At 34.6% G+C, this 13,868-nt stretch overlaps 2 protein-coding genes across 7 annotated transcripts in view; one reads left to right on the plus strand and one right to left on the minus strand.

The window, feature by feature from the left end:
* The window catches only part of R3hcc1l (R3H domain and coiled-coil containing 1 like), a 91,525-nt gene that overhangs the window by 61,860 nt on the left and 15,797 nt on the right, over positions 1-13,868 (plus strand). For all 6 annotated transcript variants that reach the window (XM_026394838.2, XM_026394842.2, XM_026394836.2 and 3 more), the window contains one exon: positions 12,650-12,825. In XM_026394838.2, the coding sequence (XP_026250623.2) occupies positions 12,650-12,825 (176 nt within the window). The remainder of the gene's footprint in view (positions 1-12,649; positions 12,826-13,868) is intronic.
* Positions 1,575-2,316, minus strand: LOC113181623 (non-histone chromosomal protein HMG-17). The gene has a single exon (XM_077798833.1). The coding sequence runs from the start codon at positions 2,161-2,163 to the stop codon at positions 1,891-1,893; it is 273 nt and encodes a 90-aa protein (XP_077654959.1). The 5' UTR covers positions 2,164-2,316; the 3' UTR covers positions 1,575-1,890.

The following is a 13,868-nucleotide window of genomic DNA, read 5'->3' on the forward strand; positions in this document are numbered from 1 at the left end:
GTGTAACCATGGGGAAGAAAAGTAAAGTAATAGTACTCATTCCCTACCCATCTTTCTTTTCTATGTGTACTTACATTCTCATGCCCACTTTCTCTATCTTCTGCAAAAGTGTCCATTTTTAACTGGAAAACCCCAAATAGGAAAAATTGGTAACCCAATCACTTAAAGCAAATTATATGAAATACAAAGGGAGGAAAGCCCTTTGTATACCCTCCCCTGGAGGCCTTATAAGTAGTTGGCATCTGATTGCTTTTCAGCTGAATAGCAAATACTGAGCACTTAAGAGTTTGACGAACTATAAATTGTAAACAACAACAACAACAACAACAAAACCCTATACTAAAGGCATTGTGCTACATGCCAGCCTTTCCTCTAAAGGTGTTTATATTATTTGAAGAGACAATATGTAACCAAATGACTACATAATCACATGGTAGTCTGAATGGTAATTAATATAAAACAATCGTATAAAGGATATACTAGGGCTGGGATTGTGGCTCAGTGGTAGAGTGCTTGCCTAGCATGCATGAAACACTGGGTTTGATCCTCAGCACCACATAAAAATTAAAAATAAAGATTTGTGTTCACCAAAACTAAAAAAAAAAATAAAATAATTTTTTTTTAAAGGATGTACTAAAACTGTTTGGTTGTCTGATGAGTGACATAAATAGCAGCTCCAAAAGGAAATTAAATCCCCCCAGGATAATAAACTGGTTGGCATAGTTTCATGTTGGTGACACCATAGAGTTAACCCATTGAGTCACAAGCTTTCAATTCTGTGAACATAATAATTGTTTCTAATTTACCACAAGTGTATATTTGTTGCTTAGTTTAAGTTTTTACAGATGTTGCCTATCTAGGATGATGGAAAAAATTGGATTAAGAAAAAAGAGATTATGATTGTAATTCTCATTCTGTATTTTTTTGTGTTCCTAATTTTTTTAAATTAATAGACTATTTTTGCACAATTTCGTTTACAGGAAAAATGAATAAACTATGCAGTTTCAGTGTATCTTAGTTTCAGTTCATTTTAATAGGTTCATAGTTCACATTTTTTTTTTTTTCCCAAGCCAAACTGTATCCAGCTTTATTAAAGATACTTTTCATAAACAATCATGGTATTTCAGGCAGGACATGGGCAGACAATCGTTAACAGTATACAACAACTTTCAAACTCCCTTCTTGAATGGACTACCAAAATCAGAAAGCCACTATAAAACCCAATGAAGTCTTCATTTGATGCTCTGAATAGGGAAAGTTTAGAGTGAGGGTTGACATTTCACATTTAGCATGTTGTTTAACAACTTTTCACAAGCCGACCCTGACTTTCAGGAAATGAAAGGAAAATGGCAAAAATTATTAATCTGAAGATCCACAATCTAGAAAAGGAACTGCTGCTCTTTTGAGGGACACTATTCTCAATGACGTCACTGGAAAGTCCAGATTGCCCCACACACTGGTAAAACCAACTGTTGGGAATCAGGTGCCAACAGGTTTAGGGGAGTTAAGTCTATGCCAATGGCAGAGAGGGTCAGGAGAACATACAGATGAGTTTGAGTTTTTCCATACCACAAGGCATTTGTGCCAAGGTGGCTATGTGTGCCAACATCAGGGAATCCCTTCCTCTTAGGAACAAAGAGGAAGTCTCTCAAAACTAGAAGGGAAAGGTGTCTTCCCCCACAGCAATCCAGCTTTGGAGACATTCTACTAGTGACATATGCTCCTTCCCCCCCAAAACAACAATGAAGTGTTCTGTGTGCTAACAACATAGCTTAAAAAAAAAAAAAAAAAAGTAAAACAAAATTCTGCATTTTTATAAAACTTGATAAAAAATAGTATTTCAAACTGTACAGTCACCAGAAGTACACAGTTATCAAAAACGCACACACTTCACTTGGCATCTCCAGCACCTTCAGCTTTCTGTGCCTGGTCTGTTTTGGCATCTCCATTTTCTGCAGGGTTATTCCCATCCTTGCCAGTGTCAGCTTTTCCTTTTTTCCCTTTGGGTACCTTCTCTCCCTTCTTTGCAGGGGCCTTTTTAGGCTTGGGCTCTGGCTTTGGAGGAGCAGGTTTGGCAGACAACCTTGCAGATCTTCTCTGTGGTTCGTCTTTCACCTTGGCTTTATCTCCTTTAGCATCCCCTTCAGCCTTTCTCTTGGGCATGGTGGCGATGGCGGCGGGACGCAGGCGCTGGACGCGGGGATGCAGCGGCGCGCGGCTTTGGTCGGTCCGGGGGTCGTTCTCGCCTCTTCTTCTTCACACTGCTCAGGCTCCGGGGGGTTTATAAAGTTTTTATAGCGCTGGGAGCCCCGGACCGGTTAGCCATAGTTCACATTTTTATAAAAATTTTTGAATTGATATACAATTGACTGCCTAAGTGTGGGGATTTATGGACTTATCTTCCAGATCCTGTGTATTTTAATGAAGTCACTTGGGCCATCCAGTGAAAAATCTGATTGATTCTTGCATTCTGTTGTTCAATCCATTAGTGAATGATAGCTAGATCTCTGGTTCATATAGAAAGAGAACATTAAGAAGATTCCATTGTTTTGTTTTGTTTTGTAAAGCTAAGTGACTGCTAAAAATAAAAATCTACCTTTTGAACTATTAGATTTGTTTCATAATATTTTTTCTTCTGAGTCAGCATACATGTCTGCATTTTAATTCTAGTTCCCTTTTAAAACTAAAGAAAAGTCAACAGTTTGGGGCCTATATTGTCAACACAATGGAGGCTTTTATTTAAGGATCCTTTTCTGAAGCTTCAGAGATTGCTGGTGTGCTTTGTCCTGTCTTTAGCATTGCTTTTGTTTCAGTGAACTCCATGAGATGTGGTATGTGGGGCATAGTTGGGGCAGGTGGAAGAGGAATAGTAAATGATGTAACTTATAATGTTTATTCTATTTAATTTATTACCTGTTTCATGACAATAGTGGGGAGGGAGAAGGCTAGGGTCTATATAGAAAACCAGAATATATGCCCTACCCTGGTCAGGAAAAAACAGACAACAGCAGTTCTAACCAAAAATTAAAGATTTGCTCATGTTAAAAACTTTGGTTAAAGGCAAAAACATATTTTTGGGAGACTTAAAATCTTATCTACACTTTGATTTGAATTAATTTTATCATTTTGTATCATAAGATACTAATATGCTGGTTATTCTGTTGGCAGGGATTTCAAAAAGAGTGTTGAAAAGGAAAGGATGACCCAGGTTTTTAGGCCTGACTGCTAAAATGCATAGCCAACAGTCTAAATACACTCAAATTCAGAATTCTTAGAATTTTGTTGTGATGATTGGGTTTGGAGTGTGGGAAGATATATAAGTTTACAATAAGGCCTAGAATCAGTACAGAGGGAATGTAAGTACTATTTAGTGTAGATTGGCCAGAGGCTGAGATTATTAAAGAAAAACCCAAAGGATACCCAGATATACAGGATACCAGGCTTAAAACAGCAAGACTAAATTTCTGATCCTTCAGATTGTGGGTCATGCTATTATATTTCTTGCCTGGGTCAAGAATGGCTTCCTTCTTAAACCAGTGGGTCTGAGTCTGCTATTGAAGGTCAGAGGTACATATCTACTACCTGTTGCTGAGAAGGATAGATAGCAAGGGACTAATACTTTCTTAAGTAATTAAGAAGGATAAATCTGTTAAGAGAAAACAGGCCCGCATATGAGGCCTTTATAGGTAGCTCAAGGTAGCATAAGGAAAAAGTGGATCAGGGCCTACAGAAATCAAGCAAGTAACAGAATGACAATAAATTCCATCTTTGTCTGCTTTGCAATTTTTCTTATGTCTTATAGACAGCTTTTGTCACTGAATATCCTATCAGTTACTTGAGTAAAACCAGCAGGACTAGTTTGTAAGATTCAAACTTTTTAGCATTCCTGTGTTTGATTTCATTTTACTGTTCCAGCCTACTCTAGTCTTACCATTCTTCTTCATCAGTAATATATTTTCATCTAGTCCTTTCAAGTATTTTGGGAAGAGGAGGAAAAAAGCAGATGTTTTTCTGACTTCTCAGTCTTTCTCTTAATTTTAAATATAATCTATTCTACTATAGTGTTTACATGGTTAGTGAATATGTATAGCGTCTTGCCAAGAATGCCAAGGTTGGTCTGCCATGTTAACCTGTCTGAATAGGAGGAGTCAGGTCCAAGTTCATGTTGGTTCAGTATATTTACTTGGTCTCTTCTTGTAATTCATGTACCATATACTATCATTCATGTGAAAGGACTAATCTCTCAAATTTGACTTCTGGCACTAGGATCAGTAAATGATTATCTGAAACATTTGGGACAGTCAGTATACATGTGTCAGTATTGTAGCTCTTTTCTTCTTGTTTCCTATTTGTTTTTTCTGATTCTCTCACTTTCCCCTTTCTTGCCTATGCCTTTGTCCCAAGCCTTGAGAATAACCTACTGATGATAATCAGAGATATTGTTGATGTCTATTCTAGAGACATCTCTAGGTGACATGTGGTATGACACGTGGTCAGAAATTTTATGAAGCTGAAGTTTGCATTTCTGACCTTGGTTTCTTGATAAGGTTGGTAGAAACATAGCCTAGATATATTAGATAATTTTATTTGCACATAGGGATAAACATTGGAGACCTTATCTACTTTTACACTTAAAGTATAAAATATTAGAGTAGAAATGCCTGAATTTATCCCCTATTGAAAAGGATTTATTTTCATAGCAGTATAAGACTAGATATATAACTTATGCCAAACATTATACACTATAGTATCACAGTCTTTTTTAGGGAACGTTTTTGAATTTAGGTCATGAAAAAGTTGAAAAGATTTAAAATATTTTTTCTTTGAAATAAGTTATGTTATTTCCCTGTTTGCCAAAGATAAGAAAGTTAAATGAGTAAAATTTATTCACAATATTAATATAAACAAACATGAGAAATTCTTGGTAGTTATTCTCAATATTAATTATTATTCTCAATAAGAATAATAATTTGATAGACTCAAATTCAAATAATCCAGAAGCTTCCATGTTTTGGTTTATAATTAAGTGTTCTCTAGCCAAAATTTTATCAAAGTTTATAGTAATTTATAAAATTTAAAATGAATTTTCTTCAATAGAAAATTGTTAATTAACAGGCAGGAAAGTAGTCACAAGTACAGAAGATATAAATAGAAATAGAGGAATGGAATAAGCTAAGCTATATAATTGATTGTATGGGTTAATTCCATATAAATAATGACTTTTGAATCAGCTGTATTGATTTTATAACTACCAACTTATGATCAAGTCTCACTGTCCTTATCCCTGATGCCTCTCATATTTAAATTGGTATAGCCATGACTGTAGTTTTTTTAAAACTGAGTTTAATTAAAAGTACTCACAAAGTGTTCTTATTCCTACCTTCTAAGATGTGAGGCAGCAGCATTATGTTATACCACTTAAAACTATGAGGGTTAGGAACCAAAAATTTATATTGTATTAGAGATGGAACTGCACAAGACTTTAAAAAAATGGAATGTTAGTATTAAAAGTAATTTCTGAATTGTAAGATCCAACTGTCCCACTTCTGGATATGTATCAAAAGGAAATGACATCATATCGAAGAGATACCTGCACATCCATGTTAATTGCTGCACCATTCACAATACTAAGATATGGAGTCAGCCTAGATGTCTATCAACAGATAAATGAATAAAAGGAATTATACACTATCCATGGAATATTATTCAGCCATAAGAATGATATCCTTTCATAAGTCAGACATGGAAAGACAATGTGTGTTCTTTCTCAAATATGGTTGCTGAAATAAAGTTGGTCTGAATGTAGACCAATGATTACTAGAGGCTGAGAAAGCAGGGGAGAGGAAATAAAGGGAGGTTGAATAACAGGTGCCCAAAACACAGATAGAAGTAGTAAGTTTTAGTGTTCCACAACATAGTGGGTGACTAATTTATAATAAACTATTACATATTTTATGAATAACTAGAGATTGAAGACTCCAAACACAAAGTAATAAGGAGATAGAAATGTTAATTACACTGATTTGTTCAGTACACATTGTATTCCTGTATTGAAAGATGACCCTGTACTTGATAAGTATGTACGATTGCTGTGTGTTAATCAAAATATATATTTAAATGTTTTAAGATGATGGAAGTGTTAATTTGATTTTATTATTAAACATTGTATACATATGTTATTATTAAACATTGCGTACATATGTCAAATTATCACACTGCATCTCATAAGTAGGTACGATTAAAATAATTTTTAAAACAAAAGCCATTTCTGAGAATAAGTCTCATTAGTACCACAAGACTATAAATTTCCTTTTGTCGGAGAACTGCTGAGGATTGAAACCAGGGGTGCTTTACCACTGAGCCACATCCCCAGCCTCTTTATTTATTTATTTATTTATTAGAGGAGAGAGAGAGAATTCTTTTAATATTTATTTTTCAGTTTTTGGTGGACACAACATCTTTTTTTTATTTTTATGTAGTGCTGAGGATCAAACCCAGCGCCCCACGCATGCCAGGCGAGCGCGCTACTGCTCGAGCCACATCCCCAGCCCATATTTATTTATTTTTTTGAGACAGGGTCTCACCAAGTTGTTTAAGACCTTGCTGAGTTCCTGAGGCTGGCCTTGAACTTGCAGTCCTCCTGCCTCAGCCTCCCAAATTGCTGGGATTATAGGAGTGTGCTACTGTGCTCAGCTAAGACTATAAATTTCTTAACCATTGTTTAAGGGGTCTACTCTAGCCTATAATCTAACTGGCCGCCTCTTATTTTATAGATAAGGTAACTCAGGCTCAGAAAGATTATACTTACCCAGCCAAGGGTTGGTTAGATGTCAGAATTGGTACTAGAATCCATGCCTCCTAGTTTCTATCCCTGGAAGCTTTCCAGTCTTTGAGTTTATGCCACTACCTGACGGTTCTTAGCCAGTCAGCAGATATTAAGTATCTATTCCGTGCCTGGCTGTGATCTTGGTGTTGTTAGAAGTAAAAGAAAACAATGTTTAAGGAGCTTACAGTCTTGTGTAGCTCATGAGACTCATTCTCAGAAAGGACTAGAAAAAAATAAAGTAGTATTCTGTTTCATTGTATTGAAAATGCTGTTGATTGTGAAATGCACCATTATTTTATATGTATCATTATGAAAAAAAATTTAGACATAGTACTTTTCCCCAAAGTTTTTGATTTTATATATACTGAAAAAAATTTTAGACTTAATTGGACATAAATTTTTATCCTGTATCTCTTTTATATACATCCAAAGGTGAATATAGTAAAATGATTAAGATTTTGCTAAGTCAGTGCTGGTGTCACTGGTTGGCACAGCAGTCCTGTTCAGGATGTTTGTTGTCAGTATCACTAATTCTGTCTCCCAGAGGAGATGCAAAAGTAAGGCTCAAAATAATCCAGCTGGTTGAACTTGGGACCCCTGCTGGGAAAGAGGAGCTCTAGACATGAGAATGTCTCCTGGGTACATGCGTTTGGCGCTCCATGGGCACTTTTTCCTGGTGTAGGTATCAGCCTTTCTTTAGTCTATTTGATCATTAAATTTGTTGGTGATATTAAAAAAAAAAAGATTTTGCTAAAACTTCCTGTTCACTGTCTACCTCTTTATAATAATTTCTTGATTGAGTCATTGACGCTTTTTTCATCCAGTATCATTCACTGTGATATCAAGGACTTTGACGCATCATTTCTTAAAAAGACTACATAAAAGAATGAGGGTCATCATTGCTGGGATTATAAATCACCTTTGCACTTACAGCTATTTTTACATCCTTCCACACTGCTGACCATTGTCTGCTGGTTTTGGTACAGGTGCTTTTGATGCTTAATGCATGTGTGTAGGCAAGCAGTAATAATACGTGTGATTATAAGATATATTTCAATGTCAGGAATGTTAAAATGTGAAGAAAGGTGCATCTTAGAACTGATAAGATATATATCCAATAGGAAAAGAAGAAACCCTAGGGACTGGGATTGTAGCTCAGTGGTAGAGCGCTTCCCTGGCATGTGTGAGGCACTGCATATAAATAAATAAAGTAAAGGTGCATCAACAACTAAAAGAAATATTAAAAAAAAAAAAAGAAGAAACCCTAAGTTAGAGTTGATAGGGAAAACCTCAAGAGGAGGTAAAAATTAAGGCTGGGTCTTGGGAAAGGAAGGATCATGAGGAGAAAAGGCATTCCAGGCTGTGAGAAAAACTTATAAAACACAAAATACTCCTGGAAAGATCCTCCATTGACACTATCAGAAGTTTAGATTATTTATTATTTGGATTTTCTTCATGATTTATTTAACAGAGCAATTAAATTTATTGGCAAAGGTAAAGAAAAGAGTATCATTTTCCCCAAAATTTCAGAGTGTTATTCAAAAATCATTTTAAAAATGTGTTGTATAAATCAAATCCTTATGGACAAAGAGCTCTTGATAGATTCAGTCTTGTTAAGTAGGCATTTGGATAATTAGTTAACTTAGGTCATATGTGTTTATTCATTCCATAGATATATATTGAGTATTTAGTTTGTGCAAGATTATGTGTGTGGTAGAGAAATACAGAGCTAGAGATATGTCCCTTATGATTGAATTATAGAGTCAGAATGTTGGTGAAGTCAGAATGCTGTTCTGTTTAACATGAGTAGTTGGAATCATATTATAGGAGCTTTAGTACAACATTGAAGACTTGGGGGGAAGCTTAATCTGTAATCTATTCTATGGTCAATATGCTGTCTAGAATATAAGATTAGAAAAAAATTGGTTGTCTTTTCAGTTTTACCGCTGATATTTTTCTTTCCTTTCCTTCATCTCTTCCATATCAGTTTGTATCCATAGGTCTTTATCAGAGGGAATTAGTTATCACAAATGTTGTTACAGTCACTACTTTTGATTGTCTTCTGTAATGACATTTTGATATGATATTGAAGTAGTACTAGATTAACAGAGGACTAGAGTTGATATTCAAACATTGTTAGTAATTTGGTTTGTAACTTTAAGGGTATCCTTTAATCTCTCTATGATCCAGTGTTCCCTCTGTGTAGATCAGGATAATTATAATAGCCAATCCAACATGCCCATCTGACAGATATAAAGATAACCTTATTCCAAAATAATGTAGTGTTTTTTTCCTATGGGGAAAATAATTCAGGACATTTTGTTTTCCTTTTATATCTTAATGAACAAGGAATTAAACAAAAACTTAAAAAGTTCAATGATCCATGCCTCACTGACTTTGTACTCTCCCCCATTATTTTCCCCCCACTACATACCCGCAAATAGAAATCAGGGCAATTATGTCATGTCATAATTGAAGACTTATAGTCTTCAAGGCCTTACTTTGAGAAAGTTAATTTAGTTGAATGGTTTTGTGTAAGTTAGTTATACATATGAGTAATACTTGGCCATCATTGATGTTTTATAAATAGAAAGACCACTGGTAAAAATCCTAAAATGTTTGTGATTCATGACTCAAAATGATTTATTCTGAGTCATTTGCAAACTTCTCCTTGGTCTGTAATAGATACATCACAATGAATCATTCTAAACCTCTCACCTCTATTGTTGCTCTATCAAACATTCCTTAGCCATAATAATGGATATGAGTGTTTGTGTGTGTGTATGTGTAACTTACAGTATGATTGTATGAAATATTATCTCATGTAACAATGTTTTAGTTGTCTATAGTAGAATAGTAGAAGCTATAAATGTGAACCACGTGTATAATTTTGAATTTTCTAGTAGCCATATTAGAAAAAAATAAAAACAAATAGGTGGAATTAATATATTTTAATCTAATATGTCCAAAATATCATTTCAACATGTGATCAGCATAAGAAATTATTAATAAGATATATTTTGCATTTTTTGCATTAAATCTTTGAAATCTGATTTATATTTTTTACTTAAAGCACATCTCCATTTGGATTGCATGGCCACTTGTGCCAGGCAGCTATTGTATTACACCGTCCAGGCCTACTACAAAAATATCTATATAATCAGTACCTCAGATCTCAGAACCTTTCCTTGAAGTTCTACACTACCATACCTAGGCATTCTATGTCAGTGGTCCAACCTTCCCATCCCTTTTCACAGTCTCACTCTGGTCCTCACTTCCATCTTCACACCATTTTATCCTCCGAGATTTCCCTCCTTTTATGCCACATATTCCTCTTTCCTCCTCTCTATCAGATCCCCTTGCATGTTTTGCTGAGATCCTTAGGATAAAAAGTGCTCTTAACAGTTTGACCTCCTACCTCCGCGCGCGCCCGCGCACACACGTTACCAGTAGAAATGTAAACTGCTCCTGATAATATTCATACCTTGGAGGAAATGAAAAGTTCTTTCTCCTATTAGGAAAAGTTAGGAGTCCCTGATGATAAATAGTTTGTGTTATAGGAAAAACTTGCCAGAGTATGTAACTTTTAGGCTTCCTGTTCATTGTTTCATGAAATGTACAATAAGAATTATGTATTTGCTATTTTTAACATATTCTTTTTAATCAGCCTTTGGATCCAGAGGGCTCAGTATTTACCTCCGAAATGAAATGTAGGTGTACAAATTTAATATTGTTGACCAAGTTAGAGTAAGGAACCATGATGATTTTCTTGCCAGATTTTTGTTTTCCTTCCTCTTGGTAATCCGTTCTTAGGATTTGTATTTCCAAAGTATTTTATAGTCTGCTTTGTACCTTTCAGATTGTACTATTACAAATGCTCAAATATGCAGTGCTTTTTTTGGTTTGGTTTCTGCAAAATAACTCAAAAAGTCAATGCCAGCAGTCAAAAAAATAAAATGAAGACAACAGTTGCATTTATAGTAGAATCAAAAAGAATAAAATACTTAGAAATAAATTTAACAAAAGAAGTATAACACTTATACTAGGAAAGCTAGAAAACATTATTGAAAAAAATTTAAGAGTGCCTAAATTAACAGAAAGTCATCCATGTTCATCTCTTCCTATTGTTAATATACTTCCCCAATTGGATAATATGTTCAATGCAGTCCTAGCTACCCATTTTTGCAGAAATTAATAACCTGATCCTCAAATTCCTATGGAAATACAAGAGGCCCCAAGTAGCCAACATGGTTTTAAAAAGGAACAAAGTTGTAATACTTCAATTTTTTTATTTCAAAATTTGATATAAAGCTATGATAATAAAGATAGGGTGGCACTGGCATAAGAATTGACGAGTGACTGCAGACTCCTCTTGTCTGTGGAACTCTGAATTCTAAAATGTTAACACTAGCTGCCCCAGACTTAAGAATTTGTTGAAAGTTTAGCTGATACCTTTTTGTCCACTTTTATGATGGTCATTTCTTTCCATGGTCTGCCAAAGGGAAAACTATTTGTGTTTTCTGTTTCTCCTTGGAAGAACTTGTCATTCTATGGGTTTCATTCCCTTGGTTGTCTGGCAAACAGCTGTCTTGTGAACTCAAGAAAAAAAATAATTTTATAGAACAGTTGGTCTTTTTTTTCTTATTACAGTGGAAGGAACTGTCTTTTCCTGCTTCTACCTCTTAAGTAGAGTGGAACTAACATCAGGTGCTTAGGATGTGGTAGAGTTGGCACTTTAAAACTTGTTTAAAATAGATTCATTTTTTTGAATGCTAAGCAGTATGGTAAGTATTTACTACATCATCTCATTTAGTGCGTATACTTGTCTATGAAGTGTAGATAATATTGTTATTCTCATTTTTTAGATGTAAAACTGAGGCTAAGCAGAGAAAAGGAACTGGAATTACAGAAATAAATACTTTTATTGGTATTGTTTAATTCATATTTTTCTTCCTTCCTCCCTAATAAAATAAATCTATTTTTCACTTCTCCAAGATGAGAAGATGTATCCTTAGCATTGTAAGTTCTCATTTTCCTTATTTGATTAGAAAAGAGGTACAGCCTAAAAGAGGGAAAACTTGAAGGGAGCTAGTTAGAATTTTGATTAACAAAGAGCAGATACCCTAAGTAGTTGCATCTAGGTCTTATAACAAGTGAGTGAGCAGTGATTGTCATGATCTTACTGCCACTTCCTCCTTTTCCCTTCCCCTTCTGTTTTAGTGTGAAATAATTAATAACCTTCAGGATTGGTGTGTGTGTGTGTGTGTGTGTGTGTGTGTGTGTGAGAGAGAGAGAGAGAGAGAGAGAGACAGAGTTTTAATAGGATAGTAGAATTTTAGATACTTTACATTATCATTACTTCCTTCACTAGCCCACTGTTGTGAGAAATCCCTTAGGTAACTCTTAAGCTAGAAATTTTTAGTATAATTACTTATATTAATTACATTTGTCTTAACAAATTCCTTTCTTTGTGGTACTGGGAACTAAACCGAGGGCCTTGTATGCTAGATAAACACTATCACTGATCTACATCCCCAGCCCCTCGATAAGTTTGCTTACATACTGGTTGATAGGTACAAGTTCCATGCATTGTTCATCTGCTGGAATTTCAACACCTTTTCAGCTATCCCATGTTTGTAACATAAACTAGATGGTAAACATGTGGTCATTATTGTATTATGAATAACATTAATACAGAGACAGTGTGAAAGGTTAAAGAATGGAAACTTGGAGACAGGGAATCAGGATTGTTTATATATAGGAGGATATTTTATAATACCTTGATTTGATGTCAGCAGTAACTTATATGCTTCTTCCTCCTAGTTATCAGGGAATATGAAGAACAGGGAAAGCATCCAGGAACCTAGATTTGATTATTACAACCATGAAGTTCCTGATATTGATCTCAGTGAATGTGAGTTTCCACATGTCATTGAAATTTATGACTTCCCCCAAGAATTTCGTACAGAAGACCTTCTACGGGTTTTCTGCAGTTACCAGTAAGTATTTGCTATTGGTTACAGATATTAGGGAAAGTGGGATGAAGTCTTTTTAATGTGTCTTCTGAAAAATCATCTTGTTTTCATATTCCCTTTTGTTTATTTTAGCATCAGATTTTTTTATTTTATTATCCATGTCCATTAGAAATCTTTTATTTCCAACTACTACTCTTCTAAGTTCTTTAAAAATGCCAGGTTGCTTTTCTAAACTATATTTTATCATTTTAGAAGATCATCATCATTGACTTCTGAAACTGTCTTCATGGTACATATATCCCATTTATTTTTATTGTAATTTTGATATATTTGGATTTATGTCCAAATATATATCTTATATTTACTTACCATTTTTTTCAATGTGTTTACTTATCCTTTTTATTTTTAGCCTTCTTTTGGATTGAGTAGGTATTTTTTATACCCCCTACCCCCCTTTTTTAATGATAATCAGTTTCAATTCTTGGTTACTTTAGATTATAAAATACATGTTTAATTTATCTGTGGCTAAAGCAAATTTTCTGCCCTCCATCTAAACACTATAAGAACTTTTGATTCGATTTCCCACTTCTCCCTTCCTCAACTTACTACAACTGTTTAATTCCTTTTTGTTTTTTCTCTAAGTTCTATTTGACATTGTTTTTATTTTATATATCAGCATTTAGATTTATCTCTTTACGGTATCATTTGTATCTTCCATCCGAAATTATTAACTTCATTCTTGAAAGATATTTTGGCTGGATATAGAATTCTACATTGTCAATTTATTTTTCTCTCAGAAATTTGAAGATGTTCTACTGTCTTCTGACTTCCTCTTAATGATAAGTCAGCTGACATTTTGACAACTGTCACTTCTGCTTGTAATTTTTCTTTTCCCTTTGTATGCTCTTAAAAGTGAGGCTCTAAGCAACTCAGTGAGACCCTGTCTCTAGATAAAAAAAAATACAGAATAGGGCTGGATTCAGTGGTTGAGTGCCCCTAAGTTCAATCCCTGGTTCCTACCGCCCCTACCCTGCCAAAAAAAGAGTTTCTCTTTGTTTTTGTTATTC

Source organism: Urocitellus parryii, chromosome 5 (assembly GCF_045843805.1).
Source record: "Urocitellus parryii isolate mUroPar1 chromosome 5, mUroPar1.hap1, whole genome shotgun sequence".
In the NCBI taxonomy this organism is placed as follows: Eukaryota; Metazoa; Chordata; class Mammalia; order Rodentia; family Sciuridae; genus Urocitellus; species Urocitellus parryii.